The sequence below is a fragment of the Cupressus sempervirens genome, chromosome 11 (genome assembly GCF_028749045.1).
Source record: "Cupressus sempervirens isolate cs-2001-9-10 chromosome 11, ASM2874904v1, whole genome shotgun sequence".
NCBI lineage: Eukaryota > Viridiplantae > Streptophyta > Pinopsida > Cupressales > Cupressaceae > Cupressus > Cupressus sempervirens.
Window position 1 is genome coordinate 807,849,782 of NC_143128.1, and position 26,876 is coordinate 807,876,657.

At 35.0% G+C, this 26,876-nt stretch overlaps 1 protein-coding gene across 4 annotated transcripts in view; it reads left to right on the forward strand.

The window, feature by feature from the left end:
- ISI1 (binding protein) overlaps positions 1–26,876 on the forward strand; it is a 108,725-nt gene that overhangs the window by 11,491 nt on the left and 70,358 nt on the right. For 2 of the 4 annotated variants that reach the window (XM_089811457.1, XM_089811455.1), the window contains exon 2: positions 11,811–12,016. In XM_089811457.1, the coding sequence (XP_089667583.1) occupies positions 11,811–12,016 (206 nt within the window). Of the gene's footprint in view, positions 1–10,263; positions 10,323–11,810; positions 12,017–26,876 lie in introns of all 4 variants that reach the window. The other 2 variants (XM_089811458.1, XM_089811456.1) reach the window with 2 other exon arrangements.

A 26,876-nucleotide genomic window follows, 5' to 3' on the forward strand; every position in this document is an offset into this window, starting at 1 on the left:
AAAACTTGACCATCTCAAAAGTTGTCAACAATGGGTTTCAAATTAAAGAGCCCATCAAGAGCTTTCTAACGATGTTCGTTTCGTCGAAAATAGAGTATTTGAAAGTTATGCTTGTTTGAAGTTGGAGGGAAAAGGCAAGTAATAGTGACATCAACATGACATCAACACTGTGACATGACACCTTCTAAATCGGTTGGCAAAATAAGTCCGTACGGGTTTCGAACCCATGACCTCTTCTACATCATTCATTATCCTTACCAACGAACCATGCAAGTGCTTTTGTCTAGAAATGGCGGCACTTGTATTTGAACACTGTTTTTGCATCCACTTAAGCTAAAAGTGGAAGGTAGCATTTTTGAACTACCAACTTCTACTCCCTAAAGCACATCCTCGTATCCCATGTGCCCCTATGCTTGCGGTGATTTAAATGGAAGAAAATTGTTTTTATCCATTACTAACCGCCCAAAGAGAATAGAGGTCACTAGGATTCGATCCTTTGACCTCTACTCTTGCCAAATTATCTATGACCGCTATGATAATTATAGTAAACGCGATTCAAGTGAGATAAAATCTTTGTAGACGATATCCTATCCTGCCAATCCATAAGGATATTGGTTAAAACTAACCCTAACCCTATATAAGGTGTAAAATCAAATCCATAAAATGATGAAAGGATAAATCGATGGAACCTAATTAAAAATAGGGGATATGTTTGTTTATTAGTTTTAGCCTTTTTTGGCTAATGTTTATGTATAAAAGTGGGGATGTAGGCCTTTGGAATTCATTCATTGGTATTTGATTTAGTGGATGCAAAGGAGAAAGTGAGAGCTTCTCTTATGAGAAGAATTATTGTTGGACAATACGATGTAATGGTGTTCTATCTCTGTAGTAAAGCCTTTTAGGCGAAGTCTTTCTTGCTCTTTTAGAAACTAGTCTTGCGGCTTTGAAAGCTTGTATGCAAGGTGGTTCGAGTTAGGATATTGTATGAAGACTTTGTGGATGGACTACATAAGGTTGTAAATCAAATTTTGGAGCATTATTAATATATTGGTCACTTAGTTGAGCTAGACCCGGAGACGTAGTCTGCTTAGATCAGACAAACTCCGTAATCAAATTGGTTCTCTTCTCTCTCTTCTCTATCTCTGGTGATATAACTCTCTCTTTCTATTGTTCATGTTATTTTAATAGTTAATGTCTTTTCAGTTATACATTAGGCATTAAATATTTGTACACCTTTATGCGATTTCACTTAGCACCTATTGTCAAGATCCTAAAATCAGATCACTGAATCAATGTTTTGAGTATGCTGCTTATTGTGTGTGGAGTTTGGCATCCTATGTCCAAATGGTTCTGTTATAATATCTTGTCCGGTGGTGTTGTGATATGCAATGGAACCTCCAGTAACACATTGACTGTGTGAGAAATAATTGACCCATGTGGCAGGGACCTTCTTATCTCCTACGTTTGAGCCTGTAGGGAGGGACAGGTTGGAAAAATTGCCTCTCGTGGGAGTATGATAGATATCAATATCCATATCATTGTAGTTGTTGGCCTGCTCTGTTTCATATTCTCCATGTTCAAATAGAGAATTGATATCTCTGTTTTGTAATATGTCTTCTGAAGTTTTATCACTAAAGCTATTATTACCAAAGTCATTAATTCTTTGTTCACCATTAGTATTGGATTGACTCCACATGCTTGTAGACGAAGAAGATAAAGGAGGAGGTGCTAATATAGAGGTGGGTGAAAAAACATTTGGAGAAATAGTGTTCTGATTTCTACCAGCATTTGTTATCAAAAATAGAGAAAGGGGCATAGTCACATACCAATTTTTCTTTTGTATTTAATGCTTGAAATACCCTTTCATTGAAGACTACATCTTTGCTTTGTATTATCTTCTTCTCAACCGGATCCCAAATTCTGAAACTGAATTGGTCTTCTCCATAACCTACGAAGATGCCTCTTTGTGACTTTAGCTTTGTTCTCTTCTCCGTAGGGACATGGACATATGCTTCACATCCAAACACCCGGATGTGAGAATACAAAATTCTCTTGCCCAACCATTATTTGGTATGCCAAAGTCCAACCGAGATGATGGACTTCGGTTGATTAGGTAGACTGCTGTATTATATGCCTCTGCCCAAAACTCCTAGCCCAAACCAGCATTAGAAAGCATACAACGAGCTCTCTTAAAGGATTGTTCTATTCATCTTCTTTATTGCTCCATTTTCTTGAGGAGTAAATAGAACAATTTTGATTCTATAGATGCCATTGTCCGCACAAAATGAAATCGAACTCTAATGAACAAAACTCTCCACCATTATCCGTTTGCAAACACTTTATTTTGTGACCAATCTAATCCTCAACCAATATTCTAAAAACTTTAAACTTGCTGAAAACATCTGACTTCTTATACAACATGTAAATTCATACCTTTCTTGTGCAATCATCAAGGAAAGTGAGAAAGTAATTTGCTCCTCCAATGGAGGCTAACTCGGTAGGTCCGAATACATTGGAGTAGACCAATGCTAAGGGAGTGCCCTTCTTTTCATGCCTGGTCCTCAAGAAGCTGACCCGCTTTTGTTTTCCATAAAGGCAATGTCGACAAAATTGTAAGTTAGCTGATTTCAGCCTTGGTAATTGGCTCCCTTTTATGAATAATATCAAGGCCCTTTTTGCTCATATGACCAAGCCTTTGATGCCATAATTCTGAATTATCATCTACGACTGTCATGGCTGCCCCCACTTCACCAATATTTTCTACAATATATAAACTCCCAATCTTTTCTCCTTTTGCAACTACCATAGATCCTTTTGTGACTTTCCATGAGTCGGTTAGAGAAGTGAGGAAACCATGTGTATATAGCTGACTTACGGATATTGGATTTCTTTTTAATTTTGGAACATAATGCACATCTTTTAATAGCCATTTAACACCTCCTTTCAAAGACAATAAAATATCACCTTTGCCCACTATTTCACATACTTTATTATCACCTAAATATACTTTACTGAACTTACCTTTTTGATAATTTGTGAAGTATTTTGTACATGGAGAGGCATGAAATGATGCGTTGGAATCTAAAACCCAAGAGGCTGAAGTAGTTTCAGTTGTAGATAATATCAAGACGCCATCATCTTTCTGATAGGCTATGTTGGCTTCACTTTCCCGCACTCGTTCTTGTGCTCTTTTATAACCTTGACAATGTTTCTTCATGTGGCCATTTTTACCACAAAACCAACAATCTCCTCCTTTCCTTTCCTTTGACTTCGAGCGCCTAGCTGATTTTGGTCTGTTATGATGGTTGCTTCTCTCCCAATTATGGCTTCTTCCTCTAGTTTCGGTGCTCACCGCCATCAAGGCTTCACCGGATGAGGATTCCTTATCACTTCTTCTCATATCCTCACTAAGTAGTGGCCACTATTTCATCATAGACCAGTTTGCTCTTGGCGGAATTTGAAGTGCTAACTGTTGTAACTACGGCATCCCAACTGTCAGGTAAGGAACATAACAAGATGATAGTTTTAGATTTGTCATCTTGAGTCATACCAATTGAGGTTGCTTGACATAATAATGTGTTCAACTCATTTATATGATTTGACATCGCAGTCCCTACCTTCATTTTTAGTGTTTAGAGCTTCTTCATTATAAAATTTATATTTTCAGCGGACATCGTTTCGTACATGCTTTGAAGTTTATCCCAAAATTCCTTTGTTGTCTTTTTGTTTGATACATTGAACAAGATATTTTGAGATAATGAAAGAAAGATTGTTGCCATTGCATTTTCATGAATCTTTTCTCAATCTTCATTTGACATTGCAACCGGCTTCTTGGTTTTTTCCCCAATTGCAAGTGATGGATCTTGCTTAACTAGCAACAAACACATCTGAACTTTCCACAAACTGAAATTTTGTCCTGAGAATTTCTGTACTCTCAAATCTTCTATGACTTTGAGATTTTAAGCACTGAAATTGATCCCAGCAACTATGCCAAGCTCTAATACCAATTGTGAAGTATGGTGAAAGTGCCAAGTGAAAAGAAACAGAACAGCAAGATAGAAGAAAACCCAAACAGACGAATTTATTGTGGTTCACCACAAATTGTGGCTACGTTCACACTGCAGGGGAAATCTCTTATTAATGTTTAAATCTGATTTTACATCACAGCTGTAGCTTCAGCTCATTGAATACAATATATTGATAAGCCTCCAATAACATATATTAATATAGACTCGAACGAAATGAAAAGTCAAAATACTTGGAGGGAAAATATAATAAAAACAGAAAATAAAATGAATGGCTGTTGGGCTTCACACATACAGCCAACGGTAGCTGTCATTGTATTAGATCCCTCCAGGTCAGGGATTTTGAGCTTCATTTAAAGATAATGAAAATTCTATAAACTAATAGTGCATTGCAAGAAGAATATGGATTGAGATATGTTATCCATGAAACATTTTCATCACATTGTCTATCAAGCAAAACATTGGCTAGCGTTTTTAATATGTAGAGATGCAGTAGTCAGTCAGTTCATGGTTAGACGGCTCTGTTTCTTAAATTAACATGCTCTGTTTATTTCTTTCTTAATCTGTCTTACAAAAATTCAGAACCTTCATGTTCTTTTGAGATTGAATTGAATTTAAGCTTGAAGACATATTTAATAGTAACTTGAGTTCAGGTAGCTGTACCCTTGTCTCATAATGACTGTATTATTGGTGTTACGTTTTGGATTTTACAAGAAGTTGTTTGTGAGGAGATTTTTGTTTTTGGCTAATATCTTGTAGGCCAGAGGGAGAGGAAATGTCTGTGTGAAATTCAGAAAGAATCAAATACAGTGTATACTATATAACGAATAAAAAGATGTCGTGTACATCAATGGTAGAAGAATATATTTAATATTCAAGACATATAATCTTAAGAGAAATTAAGTATTCAATGCAAATTTTGATTTATGATCTTATAAGAGCTTATAATAGGAAGTAGGGGGCATAAGTATAGTGTAATGTAAGCTATAAACTAGGTTCGTTATCAGATACACCGTGTTGAAAAGCTAAGCATCACTACACTCTTTAATTGGTGTTTTTTGTTGATTGTCTCTTTAAGCAACTACAAAAGATATATGGTAAGATCATACTAGTTTTTTAGGAAGGTTGCTAGGAGATGGGGGCACTTTGAGATTAGACTAGTATTGGTATAGAAATTTTAAAAATAAGAGACGGTGTACTTGGAGATGGTAATTTTTAAAATGTAATTTGCTAATTTCCAAAAAATATGATGACATAGAACATTGAAAGCGAGAACAGTGGTCAAATTTAACGCTAACTTTAAATACACATATGTCAAATGTCATTGTATCAATGAGTCAAACAGTTCAAAACACACTACACATTGTTTACCGTACTAGGTAAAGAAAATAATACATACAGACAATAGATGAGAACAATAGATAAGAATAGCAAAACTCCTTATATTCACATACGCCAAGATATTACATTATGCTTCTGATGCTATGATGATTACAACGATCCCGAAGGGGGATATAAATACTATCCGAGGAACCTTCCCGAAGGTATCCGTTGGCCACATACAACATGTTGGCTACAATAGTAGAACTTTCCCGATACACACATCTCGATACACACCTTGTCGGCCTGACGACATACATCCTGACACACACCCCATCCTGATACTGACGACATGTATCCTTATACACTAACGAGATACATCCTGATACATTAACGGGATACATCTTGATACAGTATTTACTAATGACATCATCCCCCCCAAAAAGAAAAGTCGTCTCCCGACGACGACACAACAAAAACCCAACAACTAACTATATTATTCATAAAACAACAAAAATAACATGGACTTATACATCATGAGCTCGAAGGCTGTGTAATCGACTGCGAAGACTAGCTACGTCGAAGCTGATACACTTGATCTGTCCGGACTTGCAAATCAGCTCTAATCTGAGAGTTCTCCTCCAGCATTTCCTTCAGCATCAACACAACCTCCTGGCACTTAGCTTCCTTTTGATCATGAGCCTGCTTCGCTAAGTCCTTCTCCTCAAGTGCTGCTACCAACTGCTGCTCCATTGTGGCTAATTGTTGTTCCGCTTGCTGCTTCCCCCATGTACTCTCCTCGAGCTGTGCTAATAGGGCTGTCCGCTTTGCTTCCCACGCAATCTGCTGGGTGGTAAGTCGGTTGGCCATTTTCCCCCGAGCCTTCTCCGCCGTCTCCCGAGCTTTCTGCCCAGCCGCTGCCCTTCTTCACTCTGTCAGCACCAACTTTGCTATGGACTTGCTTTGCTTTGCAATGATAGCCAGGCGAGAATGGATATCCTTGTCCTCCTCCTCTGCTATTGGTAGCGGGTTTGACACCTGCGTTCCTCCATCCACTTTCTCTGTTGCCGTTGCACTCTGATCCTCCACCCCTGGTGATGCTGGTATCTCAACTACGTCACTGTTTGACCAATCATCTAGGAATGCCTTAAAATTTCCAACAGACATTTTATCAAATATGTACAGGATAATCCTTTGGAATGTCGTCAAGGCATTGCACAATCCGAACGGCATCCTGTTGTATGCATATACTCCATCCTCCACAATGAATGTCGTTTTTAACTTATCCTCCTCAGCAACGGCGCCAAATGTTTACCGTATTGGGTAAAGAAAATAATGCATCCAGACAATAGATGAGAACAACAGATAAGAATAATAGAACTCCTTATATTCGCATATGCCAAGATATTACATTATGCTTCTGATGCTATGATGATTACAATGATCCCGAAGGGGGATATAAATACTATCCGAGGAACCTTCTCGAAGGTATCTGTCAGCCACATACAACATGTCGGCTACAATAGTAGAACCTTCCCGATACACACATCCCAATACACACCCTATCGGCCTGACGGCATATATCGTGACACACACCCCATCCTGATACTGACGGCATGTATCCTGATACACTAACGGGATACATCCTGATACAGTATTTACTGACGACACATATTTCGTATTAAATTGTCGTTTGTCATGTCCCTGGCGTGCTAAAGAAACATCAGGAAATCGATTTATTCATAAGACCTTACAATTTTTTGAAAACCCCGATCAATATACTTGTATGCTAGGACAAAAATTCTGCAGCATTATGAGTCTTTTTGCTATGATGAGAAGCAAGGCACATCATCGAAGGATCCTGTGTAATATGTAAATTCTGATAGACTGATATACAAACAGTCATACTCCAGGGAAGTTTGATTCAGAATAGGTTGGCACATTAGTATGATAATCAATCTACTAAAAATGTAAATGTTGATAATAATCAGCAAATAAGAGAGGTGCAAGTTAGTGTTAGACAAGGAGTGGTTAAGGAAAAGTTTGCAATTTAATTAATGAAGAGGCATGTTTGTTGTGGAAGAGACATAAGTTGGAAAACGGGCATCTCTCGCGCTAGAAGGGAAAGAAAAATAACTATTAAAGGCTAGCATCCAAGGAAGACATAAGACCCCAAGCAAGTGTAATCTGCCACAATCATTAATTGGTATGTAGTAGCGGATTCTGATAATGAGCAGTATGGTGTATTATCATTAATGATTTCTATGATTGATTCTTATTAATAGCATGTATAAATATGATATTATTATTATGTGATCTCTATTTTAAGGATGTATGCATATCTTCTATAACTCCTATATGTTTGGTTGTTCATAATGATAGGAAACTCTAATTATGGCAAGAGGATAAGGGTGGAAATGGAACAATGGATTATGGATCTCTCATTAGGTACACCTACCAATATTGATGGCAAGAGCCACATGAGACCAACATGGGTAATAATTGGCTTTTGGGTCTAGTTTAGAGGGTTAATGAATTAAGGACCTCTCATCAAATACACCACCTAATTTAGATGGCAAGAGCCACATAAGGCCAAGAGGGATAATAACTCGGCTCTTGGATATCGTGTAGAGGGCTAGTGGATTATAGATCTTTCATTAGGGACATTCCCTCATTTGGATGGTAAGGGCCACATAAGGCCAAGAGCGATAATAAGTGGCTCTTGGGTCTAGTGTAGAGGTTTTAATGGATTATGGATATTACACCCCCTCATTTGGATGGCAAGAGCTACATGAGGCCAAGAGGGATAATAGTGGGCTCTTTTGTCTAGTATAGAGGGTTAATGGTTTATGGATCTCTCATTATATACACCACCTCATTTGAATGACAAGAGGACACATGCCCATATGTGAGGTGTGACGAGAGCAATTTACGTTCCATTTCATGCCATATTTTAATCCATTTCATACAATCTCATGCTTACTTCTCTATTCCATTTCTATCCCATTTCATTCCATTTTACCATTATAACGTTGCATATAGTTTAATATAATTAAGTAGTATCTAATATTGTTTTGGGATTAAAATATGGAAAATTCATCGTTGATTATATTTTACTAATCTTTAATATTGTAGCATGTTGGTATGCATAACAGAACTTCCTGTCACCTATGGAGATGTAACAAACAAAACAAAACCCATGCTGGAGATATGAAGGACTTCATACATGGCAGGGAATAAAATTGTTATTTCCTCTCCTCTTCTTGTGGATACCTTCAATACTATGCAGCAAACATCCAGAATATATGAACGATCATTATTGCTGTTATAACAACATTTTAAAACTATATTTTGCAGCCAGCAAATCAAGGTCTACGTAGGTGTGTTTTTACCATTATTTATTCCGGCTGAGAAATCAGTTCCCATTCTTACCCGTGGAATGAAGGGAGCTGCCATCTTCACAATGCTTAATAACTCCTTTCATAACTACTTAAAGGAAAGGAATCCGATTAGCTATTGTTGTATGATGGAGGATGTGAACAGTGGTTAATCTGTTCCTTCAAACAGTCAGCAAAATAGACCACGTATTTCAGTTGTATATTCATGGTTTCCATTGCATAGTTTGTTGGTCTCTAGCTGAATATAGATTATACATTGTTGTACGTACTTGTTATGTCTGGTCTATATAAGAAATGTAATATGGAGATGCAGAGAACAATTCTGTACTATTCTTCTGAGAAATAAAAAGACTATATATTGTGCTGATCAACCTCGTGCTCACTGTCTTCTATCTCACCACTTGACGGACTGAGGAGAGGGCCCACTTCTTGGAACGTCTGGTGTGTTTTTTGGTTTTATTTCAGTGTGGTATGTTTGAATTTCAGTAATATCAAGTTTCATTTAATTATTGTTTTTGAACTAGTTGGTAATCTGATTTGTATTGATATTGTATGCTTGCTGTTCCTATTCAGTTTGTAATAAGATTTGCATTGGTATAATATGATTATTATTTCTCCATAATCTGAATTAGTAATGTATTTTCATAGTTTTGAATAGAGGTAATTATATTGTTATTGCTGGTAGAAAGACGTTTTTGTTGTTGATGTTTTTGTTGTCAGAATTACTTTAGTAGATTTCAGCCAAGCTCTTGTTGCAGGAAGTGACAGTTCCTGTTGCTGGGATTTCTTTAGTTTTTCTTAGATTGAATATCATGTGTTGTAGATGCATTCATAATTGTTCATATCACAAGCTGCACCCCTTGATAGCATACTGCTCGGACACCTTTCGCAAGCTTACGCTCTTGGATTGACATATATAGACCAGCCTAACTTCTTCATAAAATTGTTAATTCTTTTGTTATTATTTTTCCTAGTGTTGGCCTATGAAGGTGATTAAATTTACAGACACAGATGAGCTAGATTTGGGAGAAGTTTATGTGTGAAAGAGTAAAAAGCATAACAGATGCAAAAGATCTTTCTTTATATCTTTTTATAGAAGAAAAGTTGCATAGAAGATGGAACAAAAATCCTAAATGATGTATCCAATGAAAACCAATGATATTATATGGCTATGTTGACAATTCCATTGAAAATCATTACAATAAAATTACAATATGTAGTTCATGATACATGATTCTATGTTCATCAATCATCAAAGGATATGAAAATTGACACCCAGCAAGTACCCACAGTCCACCCAAACCAGGTACGTACCCGAATCTGGTTCAGGGCCTGTGGCTAAGAACCTGGTAACTTAGCTTCGAAATTGATAATAGTTGCATTCTCATTATAGCAACGTTTGTGGATGATGTTTGCTACTCTTTGGGAATGGATATTTGATTTCTTAATGGATATTTGATTTCTTACTTAAATCTTTAGCTGTCAACACAGTTCAAAGTGATAGATTTGGCTGTTACCAGGTACATTGTGGGAATGGAGATTAGAAGAGAGAGAGAGAGAGAGCGGACAAAAATCTTTGGTAAGTATGATCCATAAAAGTTCACGTTGCACAAAAAATAAAGTTATATGTGGAGGATTGATCCATAAAAGTTCACGTTGCACAAAAAATAAAGTTATATGTGGAGGATTGTGCGAAATCTCCTACTGAAGTGGAGCAGATGACTAATGTACCATAGGCGAGTGTTTTGGCACTCTTATGTGTGCTATGGTCTGTACTAGACCAGATGATGCCCAAGCTGTGGAAGTCCAGAGTTGTCAAGGCCTTACCTCCTCATTTGAAGTCTTTAAAATCAGTGAAGAAGCCTATGAAGGAAAGTGGAAAAGCTTAAAACCAGCAGTGCTGGAGGCATACCCTAATTTGTTGATCATTTTTTCTTTGAAAGATTGGAAAGTATAATCTTTTAGTGAATGTTGGAAAAATGCAACAAAAATGGACTAAACTTAACTTTGTTAGGAAGATACCAGTGCTTTAAATGCTGCAGTTGATAAGCAGTATATTGATGAACTGCGTTTTCTCAATAAATTGTGTTTTAACTTTTCAATTGAATGGTATAGCTGACTGAATAAATCAGTTGGTTGGTTTAAACTGGTACAACCTCAAGGACATGCTGCAGTTAACCTGAGTTTCGGATGGTTTTATGCTATTATGTGTAGCACAGATGGGAACAAAAAGGACAATAGAAGAAATATGCCATTATCTAGGAATATTCTAATATGAAGTCTAAAACTTGTGTTTGAGGAGATAAGACGATGTGGAACATCTTAGCTTAAGCTAGCACATCTCTTTCCAAAATGATGGGAAAATAGAGAACAAACATTTGTTGTTTTTAAAATATGAAGCACACACTGTCCAAGGTGTATTGATGTTCCCTTCAATTTTCCTGAAGCATTCGTTGCTGTGTGTAACTCGAGTTAAAAATATTTCTAGTCCCATGGAAAAAAAAATCTTGAACTTTGACGAGCAGTTTCATTCTTCTTTCTTGCTATTCTTTTGATAAAAAGTGTTCCTCAAGAATTTGATCTTTTCTTGTTCCATGAACATTCAGACTGTTACATATTTGCATTTTAATCCAGTCCAGCAACTTGTGATTCTATCCAACTTTTACAAGTCAGAAAAGTTTGACATCAAACTTTCTACACAACCTTGTGAAGATACAGAAACAAGTAGCTGAAAGTATATTTGCATTTTTTGGTCAACAACTTATGATTCTATCCAAAATTGAGAAATCACAAAAAATTGACATTATACATAATGCATACACTGGTGAACATACAGAAAATAGCAGCTGAAAGTATAAAGTGACAACCAGAGAATTCTAGAAAAGTACATGCTCACATTGAAAGGGGAGGGAAACATATCTCTACTGAAACTCTTTGCTATTTAGCTTTTATATTCTTCTCCCTAAATGTAATCATTCTCCCTCTACTATTGGTGTGTTTAATTTTCTCCTCTTTTGTCATTTAGTGTTTTTCAGCTGATTTGAACATTCACATGTTATTATGACAGTGGTGCCTGTTTTGTTTGCAAATTCACTTGCCACTTCAGACAGTTGCTCAGTACAGACTCTGGATCATAGCTCTGAAGGTGATTCCACAAAGGTTAGAAGTCCTCCTACAGATAATGAGGTGACCCTGGCTCTTCGTGTATTAGAAGGCTGTTGTCTTCTTGATAGGGGTAGCAGGACATTGGCACATCAATATATGGCCATAAAGGTAAGAGGCTTCAATTAAGGTTTATCTGGATGCCTTGCGTTTCTGATTAATTTCTTGTTAAATTGAAGTAACTTAGGCTTTGATGTTTGGAATTTGTCTACTAAATATTAATAAACACAAATTGTTAATTCTCTTTCAAAAAATTGATGACTAATCATTTCTTTCCCATATATTTCAGTAAGTAATAATTTAGTGTAACACAGATTTAGAAATAACCCAGACTATCAAGAGATGGATATGTTGTCCTTCATTTTGTAATCACAAAATGGAGGCAACACTACGAAACTTTGACGTTAAAAGTTTCCAATTTCTCTAACTCTAAGTTGATTCACTATATGATTTGTGAAAGTTGGTCGATTAATCTTTCTATTGAAGGGTCTTATCAAGTTTCCTTTGTTTTTATAAGCTTAATTAGATTTATTGAATCAGATGGCATTTGCTTGATTTTCGAGGCCTTCAAAGTCCCTTTTTGTGCTTTAGTGTATTTGTTTTGGTCCTTTATTGCTTTCAATCTCTTGCTTTTGGTCACACACTTGTTATGGGTTATCGCAGGACTTAATCGGGGTTGCCAATCAAAAGATATTAAGGTTTAAGTGGATGTGTAATCAGACTTTAGAACCCCGATTGCATATTTTAAACTTTAAATCTATTATTTTGTTTTTTTTTTTGATCGATTAATCTATTATTTTGTTGTTATGTAAGTTTTCACCCACATTTTCAGTGTTCATTCTCATTCCATTTCTGAATTTGCCCAACTCCATATTTCTCAAATATGTAATCGGACTTCAAAACCCCAATTACACATTTACACAAGTAAAAAATGATGAGTTTTTACCAATATGTAAATGCATTTCTAAATCCCAATTTTGGGGAAAATTCTCATTTTTAAACTTGAAGTTTCCTAGCCACATGCTTCCAAACTACATCAACTCGCATTCATAGCGTTTCAAACCAAAATCCACATTCTGCCCCATATGCAATCCACTTGGGAAAACCTGATTTTAACTATTTTTGCCCAAAAAAAAAGTTGTCCATGTCTTTTCTAGCCTATCATGCCCAAAACACTTATCCTCCATGGATCTGCCATCATTGTCCAAATCTTGAAACCCTCATGGATTCAATCCCACTAGAAGATGTTTTCACTCTTTGGAATGTAATGTCCCCACTATTAGGGTTAGTTTGGCACACATAATATTTGAAGAGAATTAATAAGATCACAATAATTCCAGCTAACCATTTCATATCTTTAACAATTTATCTAAATTGAAATAATTCATATTCGAATGTTCTCCACCAAATGTGTTGGGATCATATAATGACATCCGTGAAGAATGCCCTCCACTAAGTTTATACTAGGGTCATTCTATGACATTTGCAATGAATGACCTCCACCAAGATTACACTTGGATCATTGTATGACATTTGCAATGAATGACCTTCACCAAGACTACACTTGGATTATTCTATGACATTCACAATGAATGCCTTCCACCAAGTTATACTTGGATCGTATTATGACATTCAAAATGAATGCCCTCCATCAAGCATAGCTTGGATCATACATTTAAAGATGATATATACTTTATCTTTTATTCTATCATACATTTCTTATTGTAATATGGAATCATGAATAAGTGTTTATATATATATATATATATATATACTAATTAATAATGTAGAGTGAAAACTACATAATAAGGTTCTTTACCTAATAAAAACAATAAGGATAGCTTTTTTAATTTAACAAAACATATTAATTTACATAGCACATACCTCTTTAGTCCTCAACGCCTATAATTTCGGGTTTCTTATTCAATGTTTATGGAAGGGATTTAATTCTCTTTTTGTTGCCCCTTGAAACTCCACGTAAGCTTCTCTTCTTTAAATTAGAGAGTGACTTTGAATTAAATATTGAATGGCCTTGAATAATGCCAGTTCCACGTGACTTGCCAATGGATAAGTATTGAATTATGTTTGTTCCTCCTCTTCTTTATTGGCAGCTTTGACTCATGTATAACTTTAGTTGAGTATGCCTTGGCCCTTTTTTATTTGAGTTGTTTGAAATTTATATTTGATCCTTCTTATTTGTTTTCCAATCCATGTATGTGTTGATGCCCTTTTGTAACTGATATATGGTGAAAAACTGTCTCCTCTCTCGCGGTGCCCTCCCACTCTTTTATATGAGTGGGTCACGGGCAATGCATCCATTTAGAGTGTTTATAGTATGTGGGGTCCGCTAACTTGGCGGTACTTTGACCCCTTCAATTTTTTTTTTAATCTCCTATGATATGATTTATTTAATTATGCATGGGCTATTTGCATAGTAATTTATAATTGATTTATTTGATAATTGCTAATTTGATAAAATAGTTTATTCAATTTTACACAATCATTTGATATTGATAATATCAATCATTAAGTAATTCATAATACACATTATATTCTTGATTTAGTCATTAATATATTATGTTATGGACTAAAGTGTTAAAGTATATGTATTATGAAACTTCAATTTTGGGCTCATGACAGCCCACCCTTCCCAATTTCGCTTGTCCTCAAGCAAAACTAAATTTCTTCTAAGATTACATCTAATGACTCTTTTTCCTTGAAATGAACAGTAATAATTGTCAATGTTGCATGTTATGGATTGTCATATCTCGCCCTTTTTGTTAAGGTTTTTGTTGTTATATGTTATTTCATTCATTTGCCCTCTTTTACATCGATGATTACACTCCCAAGGTTATTTACATTTGAAACATAATCCTTTCTTTAGTAGCTCGTCTCTCTTTGGGAATCTATGACCAAAGTCCCATGGTTTGTGGCACAGGCGACATTTCTTTTCGTGCTCTTCCTTTATTGTCTCTTTATGTTTTATAGATGTTTTAGGATTCTTGGACCTCTCCTCTAGCTTATTAGATTCAACCTTCTTTTCTTTCCTGATGGCTTCCTCTAAGCTTTGGGGTTTAAGGGGTTATACTTGGATTTTGATGGCATCTTTAAGCCCTTAATGCACAAATGAGTAAGTTGTCCTTGAGATAGATTTGGAACCATTACTGATAAGTCTTAGAAATGATTGGCGAATTCTTCTACTACTCCTGTCTGTTTAAGGTGAGTTAGTTCTTGGAAGTAACACTTAGGGCAAATCAAACCTACTCATTAACCTTTCAGTGAATTCTCTATAGGTGGTAACTTTTTTAAGCCCTAAGGTATTTTGGCCATAGTGCCACCATTTGTGGGCCAACCCCCTTAAATGAAGTATGGCAAACTTAATAGCGCCTTGTTCCGTCATAGGACTATATGATAGATATGTATCTAGTTTTTGCACCCATGATTGAGTTTTTTCCTCTCCCGATCCATCATAACATGGTAGTTTTACTTTATTTAATTTTTCCTTGAAGTCTTCATCTACATGAATTTTCTTTTTATTTTCTATGATTTTGGTTTTGTAGTATTCTTCAAAGGAAATAAGTTGTCGAATGTTTGGGTCCAAGTTTGCATATATTTGTGCAATTTCTTCCACACTGTTTGGGGTTGTTTCTTCTTCTACAACAAGTTCTCTTCTTGGAATAAATGAGGGAAAGGTATCTCGTGGAACTGAACCTTGTGAAAAGGGTTCATCTTCTTCACGATTAGAATAATAATCTCTATGTCGTGTGGTTATTTCACTCTCATTGTATTGTTGCTTAATTTTTGTATAGCTTCAAGTAGTAATTAATTGGAGTTTTCAATTTTTTTATTAGTTTGTTCCATAACGCTTCTTAATTCTTGGGCTAGTTCCCTTGCCATTATTCTTTAAGATGTGTCAATGTGCAAACTGACAAGTTCCACAGGATGGCAGGATTATGCTCTGATACCATTGTAATGTACCCCCTATTAGGGTTAGTTTAGGACTCATAATTATTGAAGAGAATTAATAAGATCACAATAATTCTAGCTAAACATTTCATATCTTTAACTAGTTATCTAAGTTGAGATAATTCATAATCGAATGTTCTTCACCAAATGTGTTTGGCTCATATTATGACATCCGTGAAGAATGCCCTCCACCAAGTTTATACTTGGGTCATTCTATGACATTCGCAATGAATGCCCTCCACCAAGATCATACTTGGATCATTCTATGACATTCACAATGAATGCCCTCCACCGAGATTACACTTGGATCATTCTATGACATTCGCAATGAATGCCCTCCACCAAGGTATACCTGGATTTATGACATTCAAAATGAATGCCCTCCACCAAGGTATACCTGGATTTCTGACATTCAAAATGAATGCCCTCCACCAAGCATAGCTTGGATCATACATTTAAAGATGATATATAATTTATCTTTTATTCTATCATACATTTCTTATTGTAATATGCAATCATGCATAAGTGTTTTTTATTATATATATATATATATATATATATACATACTAATTAATAATGTAAAGTGAAAACTACATAATAAGGTTCTTTACCTAATAAAAACAATAAGTTTTCTAATCAATAAAACATATTTATTTACATATCACATACCTCTTTAGTCCTCAACTCCTATAATTTCGGGTTTCTTATTCAATGTTTATGGAAGGGATTTAATTCTCTTTTTATTGCCCCATGAAACTCCACGTAAGCTTCCCTTCTTTAAATTAGAGAGTGACTTTGAATTAAAAATTGAAATGGCCTTAAATAATGCCAATGCCATGTGACTTGCCAATGGATAAGTATTGAATTATGTTTTCTCCTCCTTTTCTTTATTTGTAGCTTTAACTCATGTACAACTTTAGTTGAATATGCCTTGGCCCTTTTTAGTTTTTGTTGTTTGAAATTTATATTTGATCCTCCTTATTCGATTTCCAATCCACATATGTGTCGATGCCCTTTTGTAATTGATATATGGCGAAAAATTGTCTCCTCTCTTGTGGCACCCTCCCACTCTTTTATATGAGTGGGTCCCGAGCAATGCGTTCATTCAGAGTGTTTATATTATGTGGGGTCCGTTGACTTGGCCGTACTTTGACCCCTTCAATTTAAAAAAAAAAAATCTCCTATGATATGATTGATTTAAATATGCATGGGCTATTTGCATAGTAATTTATAACTAATTTATTTGATAATTGCTTATTTGATAAAATAGTTTATTCAATTTGACACTTATAATCATTTGATATAGATAATATGAATCATTAAGTAATTCATAGTACACATTATATTCTTGATTTAGTCATTAATATAATATGTTAGGGACTCAAGTGTTAAAGTATATGTTTTATTGAACATCAATTTTGGGCTCATGACATGGAATTTTCATGTTGCAATGAATTCTTCAAGTCAAGATATGTCCAAAGAATCTTCACCTTCTAAAGGTAAAGATAAAGTGAAGTATCAACATGACAAGGAATTGGCTCATACCACTCCATCTCAAGTTTCATCTTCATACGATGAAATTAGAGATACAAAAATTGGTCATGTAGATATGTTGATTTTTTTCAAAGAATAGATACATCCTATTAAGAAGACATGCTTCAGATCAAAAGAAGAAATATTCATTTGGTTTCCACTTTCCCAATGACTGCCCTAGAATGTGAGTTTGTGTGGGAATGTGCCAAGCAAATTGATTAGAAAACAAAATTAGTTAAAGTTGCTAATGGGAAAGTTGTAAGTTTACGTACAAATATCATTGAGAAGGTTTTCAAAATTTCAGAAATTCCAGAATGTGCAAATATGACAAAGGAGAATTCACAACAACTATGGCAATTCATCAAAGAGAATCAGGAGGCTATCAAAAGGTGCAACACCACGGTTATTGAAGTGAATGCAGTGGTTTAGAATATAGGAACTCCCAATCCTGCAATCTTTCGTAATTGAATTGCCAAATTCAAAGCCTTTGCTGATAATCTACAGGATTGATTCGTTAAGATTCAACAATTTCAACATATTCATCATTTTGCTTTAGTGTATTTTTTGCTTTTTGCTTGTAGTTCAGAAGACATGTTGCTTGTAATTGATTTGCATGTAATCTAATTACACATGCCTTCAACAATGTAATTGAATAAGTCTTCTTTCCTTTTTGACTTAGTCAAGGTGGTTGAGTTTCTCCCACCATTTTCTTCTCTTTACTCTCACTCCTTTGCCTATACAAGGGAGTGCCTTCCATTGTAAATATCATCTTTTTGCATGCAAGCAAATTTTGCAGCATTAGTGCAAGTATAACTGTGATTTATTTGTACGAGTTTCAAAGAGAAGTGAATAAGAGAAGCAATTTGTTTCAAAGCTGTGTCTGGGAATAGTTGTGGTAGTGTAAATTGTAAGTCATGTTTACAATTTGTATTGCTTTCTTGAATTCATGTAAACTTGTTTATATTCATGGCCTACATACAATAGTTACTTTTAGTTTGTGTGCTGGGATAATTTAGAGATTAGAATTTAGAAATCATTGTTTGTGGAAGTTTGTGTGCTCCATTTGTGGTGTTTGAATTAGAATTAGAAATCATCTACTTGTAAAATTTTTGGTGCTCCATTAGTAGAATCTCATCTTTGAGGGATTGTATAGGAGTCTATGAGCTCCCTATTCATCCTTATAATTTAGGAGCTAAACATAGATCTAAGCTAGTATGCTTACAATCAATCTGTAAGTTGATTTGAGTTTATTGGTATCACTGTTCCGACTCAAGATAGAAGTGTAGTTAGAGCTTAATGGTTCCCATTGCCCGTTTTATGAGTATTTGGATTCTTTCTTGAAAAAAGAGGAAAGAATATTGGTAACATCCCTTTTTAGACTCTCTCGATTTCTTGCTTACCTTGAATTGATCCAAGTAATAGTGAGAAGGGGGAGCCTTCCCTTTAAGGTAGGAGAGACTTTGTCTCACGTGTTGTGTTTGGAACCCTTGTTTTGTAACAAAAGTTCTAAATATTGATAGTTTCAAAATATCCACCCAATAGGATACAGGTAAAATAGCTTTTCAAAGAACCCTAGGATATTTTTTAATATAGAATTGTACATGAATATATATTTATATTGATGTATATGTATATATGCACAGATATATGTATGTGCATGTCTATATTTATATGCACATTAAGATCTGTATTATTTGTTTTGAGGTTAGGGACAACAGACAACACTGGGACATTTTCCAATATGGCACTCTAAGGGCCTATTTTTGGGGATGGCCGAGGATGAGTGCACGTGCACCAAAGAGAGATTGATTTTCATTTTTATTGACACATGACAATAATTTTTATTATTTATACAATGTATCGAAAGAAATAGTTGTAAGTATGTTCATTGACTCAAGTATAACAGCAAAAACAAATATAAAATATCTATTTTGAATGCTTCATTACTCAGTAGACAATATCAAAATGAAAATGCATGACTGTGCATCATCAGGGCCATTGACATCAAAAGTGTCATTTGACATTGAGTTACTATGTATATCGAGTTGGGACTCATCCAATGGAATTACAACAAATCTTGGCTGCACCTCCTTGTCAATCTGTCTTGCATATTGAGGATCACCATTCTAAAATGTAGTTGGAAGCTTGTCAGTACTAACCATGCCGTGGCCACCATTCTATAGAATCTTTTTGAGCTAGAACGATCTTCTCTCTGTTGATTTTTGGAGCTGCTCCAAATGATACCATGTTGATTTTTGGATCTGTTATGAATGTACTAAGCATTGCATTAATATTTTGTATGTGTTTTCCAAATGACAACGACCTCTTATTTATAATGAGCAAAGGCTAAGAAGAGACACGTCCCCTCATGGGACATGTCTATTCGTTAATTTGATAATTAATATAATAATAAATATAGTCATAGCTATACATATCATTATTATATTAATTTCTCATAAAATAAACTTATATCTCGTATATAATTATATATAGCCATAGTTTTATCCGATTGAAGCTACCAAATATCAACACTCCCTCTTAGCTAGGGAGGATAAACACAAGACATATATTACACCATTGACAATCTTTAGTAATGAATATTTAATCAAAAGATTTCCACTATTTTGATATCACATTTGATATCATGAGTATTGACCTATAGAATATCAAGATATGATATTCACCAAAACTCTGAGTAATGGTCTCTAGAATATCAACACTTGATATTCACCATGTACTCAATAAGGCAATGGTCTCCAGAATATCAACATATGATATTCACCTTTTGATATCACATTTGAGTATTGATCTCCAAAATATCAACATATGATATTCACCAGATACTCTTTGAGTAATGGCCTCTAGAATGAGATGCAAGATATTCACCAAGTATAGTGAGGAATGACTTCTAGAACACCAAGTCGTATGATATTCACCGCATACTCTGTGTAATGGCCTCTAGAACATCAATTTGCATAACATTAATCATATACTCAAAAAATGTTTATAAGGTATGTGCACACGTATTCTCATAATGCTTACCATATAAACATCCACCATGCAAAGTATAGACATCTATCACAATAGAAAATTAAGTTATTGTAAGATTGTCACCTTTCAATAACTTTTGCAAATACAAGTGACATCATTTGGAAGTCGTCAATTCCTGACGATGTACACAAAGGGTAGGCCCATTAAAGTCACAGTCACAAGGTATATTCATGAAGCACAGTCCTCTTGACTGCTACAATTGATCATTGGAGAATCCATCTCAACATGGTTCACTCCCTCTGAATCAATATGAATCATATCCTCTATCTACTCCTTTAGACGGATGTATCAAACTCCCTCTAAACATCAATTTTTTGAGCCCCTTTACCTTTGAAGAAGTGTCAGACTCCCTCTGAATATTAGTCTCCCTTTTCCTGCAATAACATTCTCGGAGGAAAAGATTAAGCCAATATTCTAATCAAGAATAATAAGTAATAATAAAATCACTCTGATCTTCTTCACACACATTCTCCTCACAATTCTTATTTCTTTTACATGTTTAAAAAAATGCATTCCTTATGATCCCATAGATACTTATATATATATATATATATATATATATATATATATATATATATATAAGAAATTTAAATAAAATATTTCAAATGTGAAAGGAGAATCTTAAATAATATACATACCTTTTAATTTGATAGGTAACTTGGTGGAATTTATATTAAATCCTTGTTGTTCATTTCCCATCTGGTTACCTGTGGGTCCCTCTATGGTAGGCCCGACCAAAAGGGTAGGCAGTAGTTTGTTTGCAATGCCATAACAATATTTTGATCCACTTATAAACTTGCCTTTTTACATCACTCAATCTCATTTAACATCTATATGGGGGTCAAACATTTAAGGGTAAGGCCATGTCACTCCATGTGGACCCCTCCCTGATGGCATTGAATCTCGTTAAACATCACTTTCCCATCTTTCTTTGTGGAAATTGTGGCTCCTTTCTATGTTTTCCGCACTTAGATCCGATTTTCAGTGTGTTATTTTATTTTTCCTGATCTTGTCCACGTTATTCATGCGATGACGTTATAATAAAATCACCTCTATTTGTGGCGCTGTTGTGGAATGACAATCATTTGAACCAATTATTGCTGAGAAAAGGCTGACCATAATATATGTTTGTGTTATGAGCAATGTCTTGAACATAATCGCTATTTCAGATTATCTATTTTTGTATTGCTGCTTTTAATGATTCTTTGTATTTCATATCTTCTTTGACAATTTCAGATTATCTTACACTTGGCGCATACAAAAAATTCACAACAATTTATTTTTGTATTTTTGTCACTTTTACAACCTGCATAACTCCCTTATCAGACAGAGAATCCCTCATTACAATCCCACCACATTATCTTAAATTAAATGTGGCACAGTAGATAACATCGTATTTTGGGGAAGTTTCTATCAAGTTACAGCCGACTGGAAATTGCTACATATATTGTTTGAACCATGTATGCAACCCAACTGTACAAATCTTTAGTGGCATATGTTTTAACGTTGTAAGCTGAGTTTAACAGTGACTAATTTTCCACTATTTAAATTTATACAAACCACTGTTAAAAACATTGATTGTCTTCAATACATAGTTCGCTGTCACCTCTACAAGTGGCATTTTCAGATCGATACATATGCACCATACTAACTAACACCAAAAGTATCCAACTTACATTTCTTTATTTGTTTGCATGATATAGATTCTCCACTGCAGATGATAAGGAGATCACCATTGGAAATATTGTCATGTCTTGACTGCTGATGTTAAGACTTTGCCGAGACCTGTCTAAGTGCTCAGTAACCATGCTGGAGATTTTGGTTTGCAGTTAGTCAAATTCTGATAATATTGAGCAGAATTGTTGTCTGTAATTTGATTACAGTCTATCGTTTATGTGCAGAGAGCAGCACCTCTTTGACCGATATTTTTGCATACATATCAATGAAAGAGAGTCCAAAAATAACATCGATAAAATTCTTCCTAGGAGTATTAAAACAAATTTATTTTGTGCAGCTCCTCTTTCATATGATTTTTCGACTGACTGTTGTAGTATTGTCCTTTTTTTTTAATAATTTAAAAAATATTTCTAAAGGTCTGAAAGGTGTGGTAAGGAATCTGCTCTGATGCCATGTTGATTTTTGGATCTGTTGCAAATGATACCATGTTAATTTTCGGATCTGCTGCAAATGTATTAAGCACTGCCATAATATTTGGTATGTGTTTTCCAAATGGCAGCGACCTCTTGTTTATAATGAGCAAAGGCTAAGAAGAGCCATGTCCCTTCACGGGACATGTTTATTTGTTAATTTGATAATTAATATAGTAATAAATATAATCATATATATATGTATGTATGTATGTATATATATATATATATATATATATATATATATATATATATATATATATATGTATGTATGTATGTATATATATATTATATTAAATTCTCTCATAAAATAAACTTATATCTCATATGTAATCTATATCAAATAATTATATATAGCCATAGTTTTATTTGACTAAAGCTACCAAACATCAACACTCTCTCCTAGCCTGTAGTTAGCGGAATGTAGGGCCCAAAGATTAGCTAAATTAATCCATCGCATTCAAAGTTTGCTTTAATCTTGAGTGTTGTTGGTAATTGATCTCAACCATCTAGCTAGCTATAAATAAATTACAGTCAAATAGGAGAACCTGGTAATTTGCAGCAGACAAATACCAATATTCATCACCTCCCAATTGAACGCAGACCTCCAAGAAACAAAAGCGGGTCTCAGAGAAGTGATTGCAGGCTTCTCAGAAGTGAATGCAGGCCTCTAAAAACCCAAACACAAACACTGATAATAAAAATGCAACCCCAACAATTAATCATAGGGTATATGAATCGAATGCAGGCCTTGAAAATTACAACACGACCCCCCCCCCTCCCTCTTCTCAGAAATGTCATAGAAGCCCTCCTTAGGTAAACACGACCTTGCAATTGATAAACCGCTGCCCTATAATGAAATGACAACCCTCTAACAATCAAATTGAACTCCCAAGCAGGACGTAGGAGCATACGATTAATAATTCCGCCTTCAATTTGTTCTCCAAAAATCCAATCTTCACCACTCGTTCAATCAACTTCTCAATAATAGTAGACACAGTAGAGAAGCAACTATAATTTGCTTTACCGGAACAACAAATTGCAAGACAAGCTCATAATCTAACCTTTATACTTCAACAAGGGCACAAAAAATCAGAACTTCAGGAAAACATCAGAAAGACGACAAAGCAAAAATAAGACAATCAAATGATCAGATGCTTTTCTCATCAAATGGGCACACATTTATAATCTCTAAATGGCACAAGTTTCCCAAATGAACTCCACTTAAGAAGCTTCCTCAACACAACATTAAAATATAATAAAGTGCCATTATAATATAATTTATTAATTGCTTTTGGCTCCCAAAAAGACCTTTTCCACCATAACATAATATTCTGACACACAAGGCCACTGTTACTTGTGCCCATGATTTAATACATTTCAACCCGGTTGCAATGAGCTATTTATGATACTGAGGTGACCAACATACCACTCCAACAAAAATAACAACCTCAACATATATAAATGAATAATAATAATAATTCACCCGTCTTGCAAAAACAACTGAAGAAGCAACATAATCAAAATTTGACAACACCGGAGTGATCTTGATGATAAAAGACGATGAATGAACTCGACAGGGTGACTTACTATAAATAGATGCTCCCTCCAAGATTCTTAGAGTCCAAACTAGAAGTTGGAAATAAAACTAAGAGTGTCACTCAACTCTTCTAACTTAACTGAGCTCATCGGAACCAATTGTTGACTTACTATAAATAGTAAGTCACTCAAACGAAGCCAAAACACACCGTAGGTTGTTGGAAAGCCTTTAACCCCACAATTGAGACCCTTAAATCCCACTGTCAACTCATGAGGGTCGTGTCAATGAACTGACCAGCCCACAACAGAATCCTACTAAAAATGGGGACATTATAGTCCTCCCTCCCTAAGATTGCTTGACCCCAAGCAATCCCAGAGTATAATGAACATCATAGTCCACTTGGATTCCAAGGGTAGAACTGCATACTATCCCTACTGTGTACAAGCAACTCCTATAGCACTAGCACCCAAATAACTGATATAAATGACGCAATCATCTGGAAATTGATTGTAGGCGTTGACGGCGGTAACCATAGTTGAAAAATTTGGACTCGGCAATAACTCGGTTGGCCTAATTGTTTTGAAAAACTTGGAATCGCCAAAAACTCAGCAAAAAAATGGGTAATAAATCGACACTTTTGTAGAACATTTAAAATGTATTTACATAAATTAGCATATAAATTTTATTATCATAAATTATATGTAAAACTATAAATTTATAAAAGTATTGACATATACATCAATTATATTTAAATATATTTGGACAATTTATATTATTGATTTATTTGGCAATATATATATTGTTAATGTATTTACATAAATTTAATATATATATATATATATATATATATATATTATTGATGCCTTTTAAGAATATTTTAGTTAGCTTCTTCCACAATATATTTTAATTAAAGTAATATACATCAATAGATTTTAATTATTTTAATCAACTTCCTTGGCCATATAAGATGTATCGGCATATACATCAATTGTATGTAAATGTATGTAAAATGTATTTACTTTTAAAAGCATTAATGATGTATAATCCAAAATTATATATAATTGTATTCAACTAATTTATTAATAAATATTGCCAGTTCTATTTTTAAAATTTCTCAACTTTTGCCAATGGGTCGTCATTGTTGCGAACTGTAGTTGCCTATTCAAGAAAAATGTAAGCCCCCAGACGGATTGTCATTGGGGAAATTTAGCCCTATTAGCAATTATTAATAAACCGAAAAACCATTTAGTTCCGTCAGCAATTATTAGTACCAAATTGGAAACCCTAACGCGGAAAACATCTATTTCATGTTTGAGTTGACTTTATTCAATGTTTATTTGGAGATTAAATCGCGTGATATGGTGATTTTCTTTGAAAATTTCACAGCGATTTTTTATTAAACTCATCGCTGAGTTTTGGAGCGATTAAATCGACATCCATTTCCTTCTGCAATGTATCGGGACTTTGGTGATTTATTGCTGATATTTTTAACTATGGTGGTAACAACTCATTGAAACTCATTCCAATTGAAATATCAACTTTGTTAGAATTTGAGTCCCTATCAAATTGACACTCACACCAACTGCACTATGGAGATGATAACGACCATGAGTACCCGAATCATTATTACCAACTCCAACCTTTGATAAATTGTCTTGGGTGTGTAGATATTGCAAGTGGTCTAACTTGCAGTTGCCAATCCCATTTGCAAAATATGGTGCTAACCTATCCCATAATGAATGGTATGAAACTGGAGCCAACTCACATCGACTTGAAACCAAATCTTCTACCTATGGGTCAAAAGAGAACTGATGAACACTCCTTACAGTGTAATGTCGATAAAAGCTCCCAATCTTTGTCTAGGGCTCATAATATCAAATTGGGAATCAGGAGACTGCTTCCATTTCTGACATTGAACTTGTGACTGGGTAGGACCTAGGGCAACCCTTAGCAAACCCAACCACAAAATCCCTGTTGGGAAGCATTGTAGCCAAGGTCTCTACAATCTTCCCCACCAATTGACGCATAACACGAGAGCCTCGAATGAGAGTACCCTTAGATACTCTGTATGAATCATCCCACAAATACAAACTCTCAAGCAAATACTCCATGAATGTCTTAGTACAATAGAAATTATATGTGAAAGGATCAACCTTCTCCCAATAATCCACAACTTATTCTTCTAAAAACGTGGCACAACGTGAATCACATTTTAGTCCTCATGTTTCAGTTGATGCTCTCTCCTTTTTCGTACTAGCTACACCCATATTCTGGGCAGATGTGATTGCCACATCATCATGCCCCTCATCCCCAACCATGAAAGCAAACTCACCACCAACCACAATATACAATTGAATTTGATTTGTAATTGGTTGGGTCCAACATGCTCCAACTCCATGGTCACCTCATCCAGATGTGATTGTGACTCCTAGAGAGCCAACCGAGTACACTGAAGAGAGTCCATAGTCACTTCAAGCTCATGGGTGAGCTCAATGACCTTCTCCTCTTTCCTTAACAATGTCTCATAATAGGTTCTACCCCACCCCAGAAGGTAGTCACTGTCAACAACTAACTATGAATAATTATGCTTCAAGATTCAGACAGCCTCTTGAAGCGCATGAACCTCTACCAGGGAAAGACTATTATCACTGTGTTCATTTGACATCGGAGCACTCCAACCAGATGTAACTAGAATCTGATGGATAACATCATAATGCTCCAGAGCGAAAGTGAT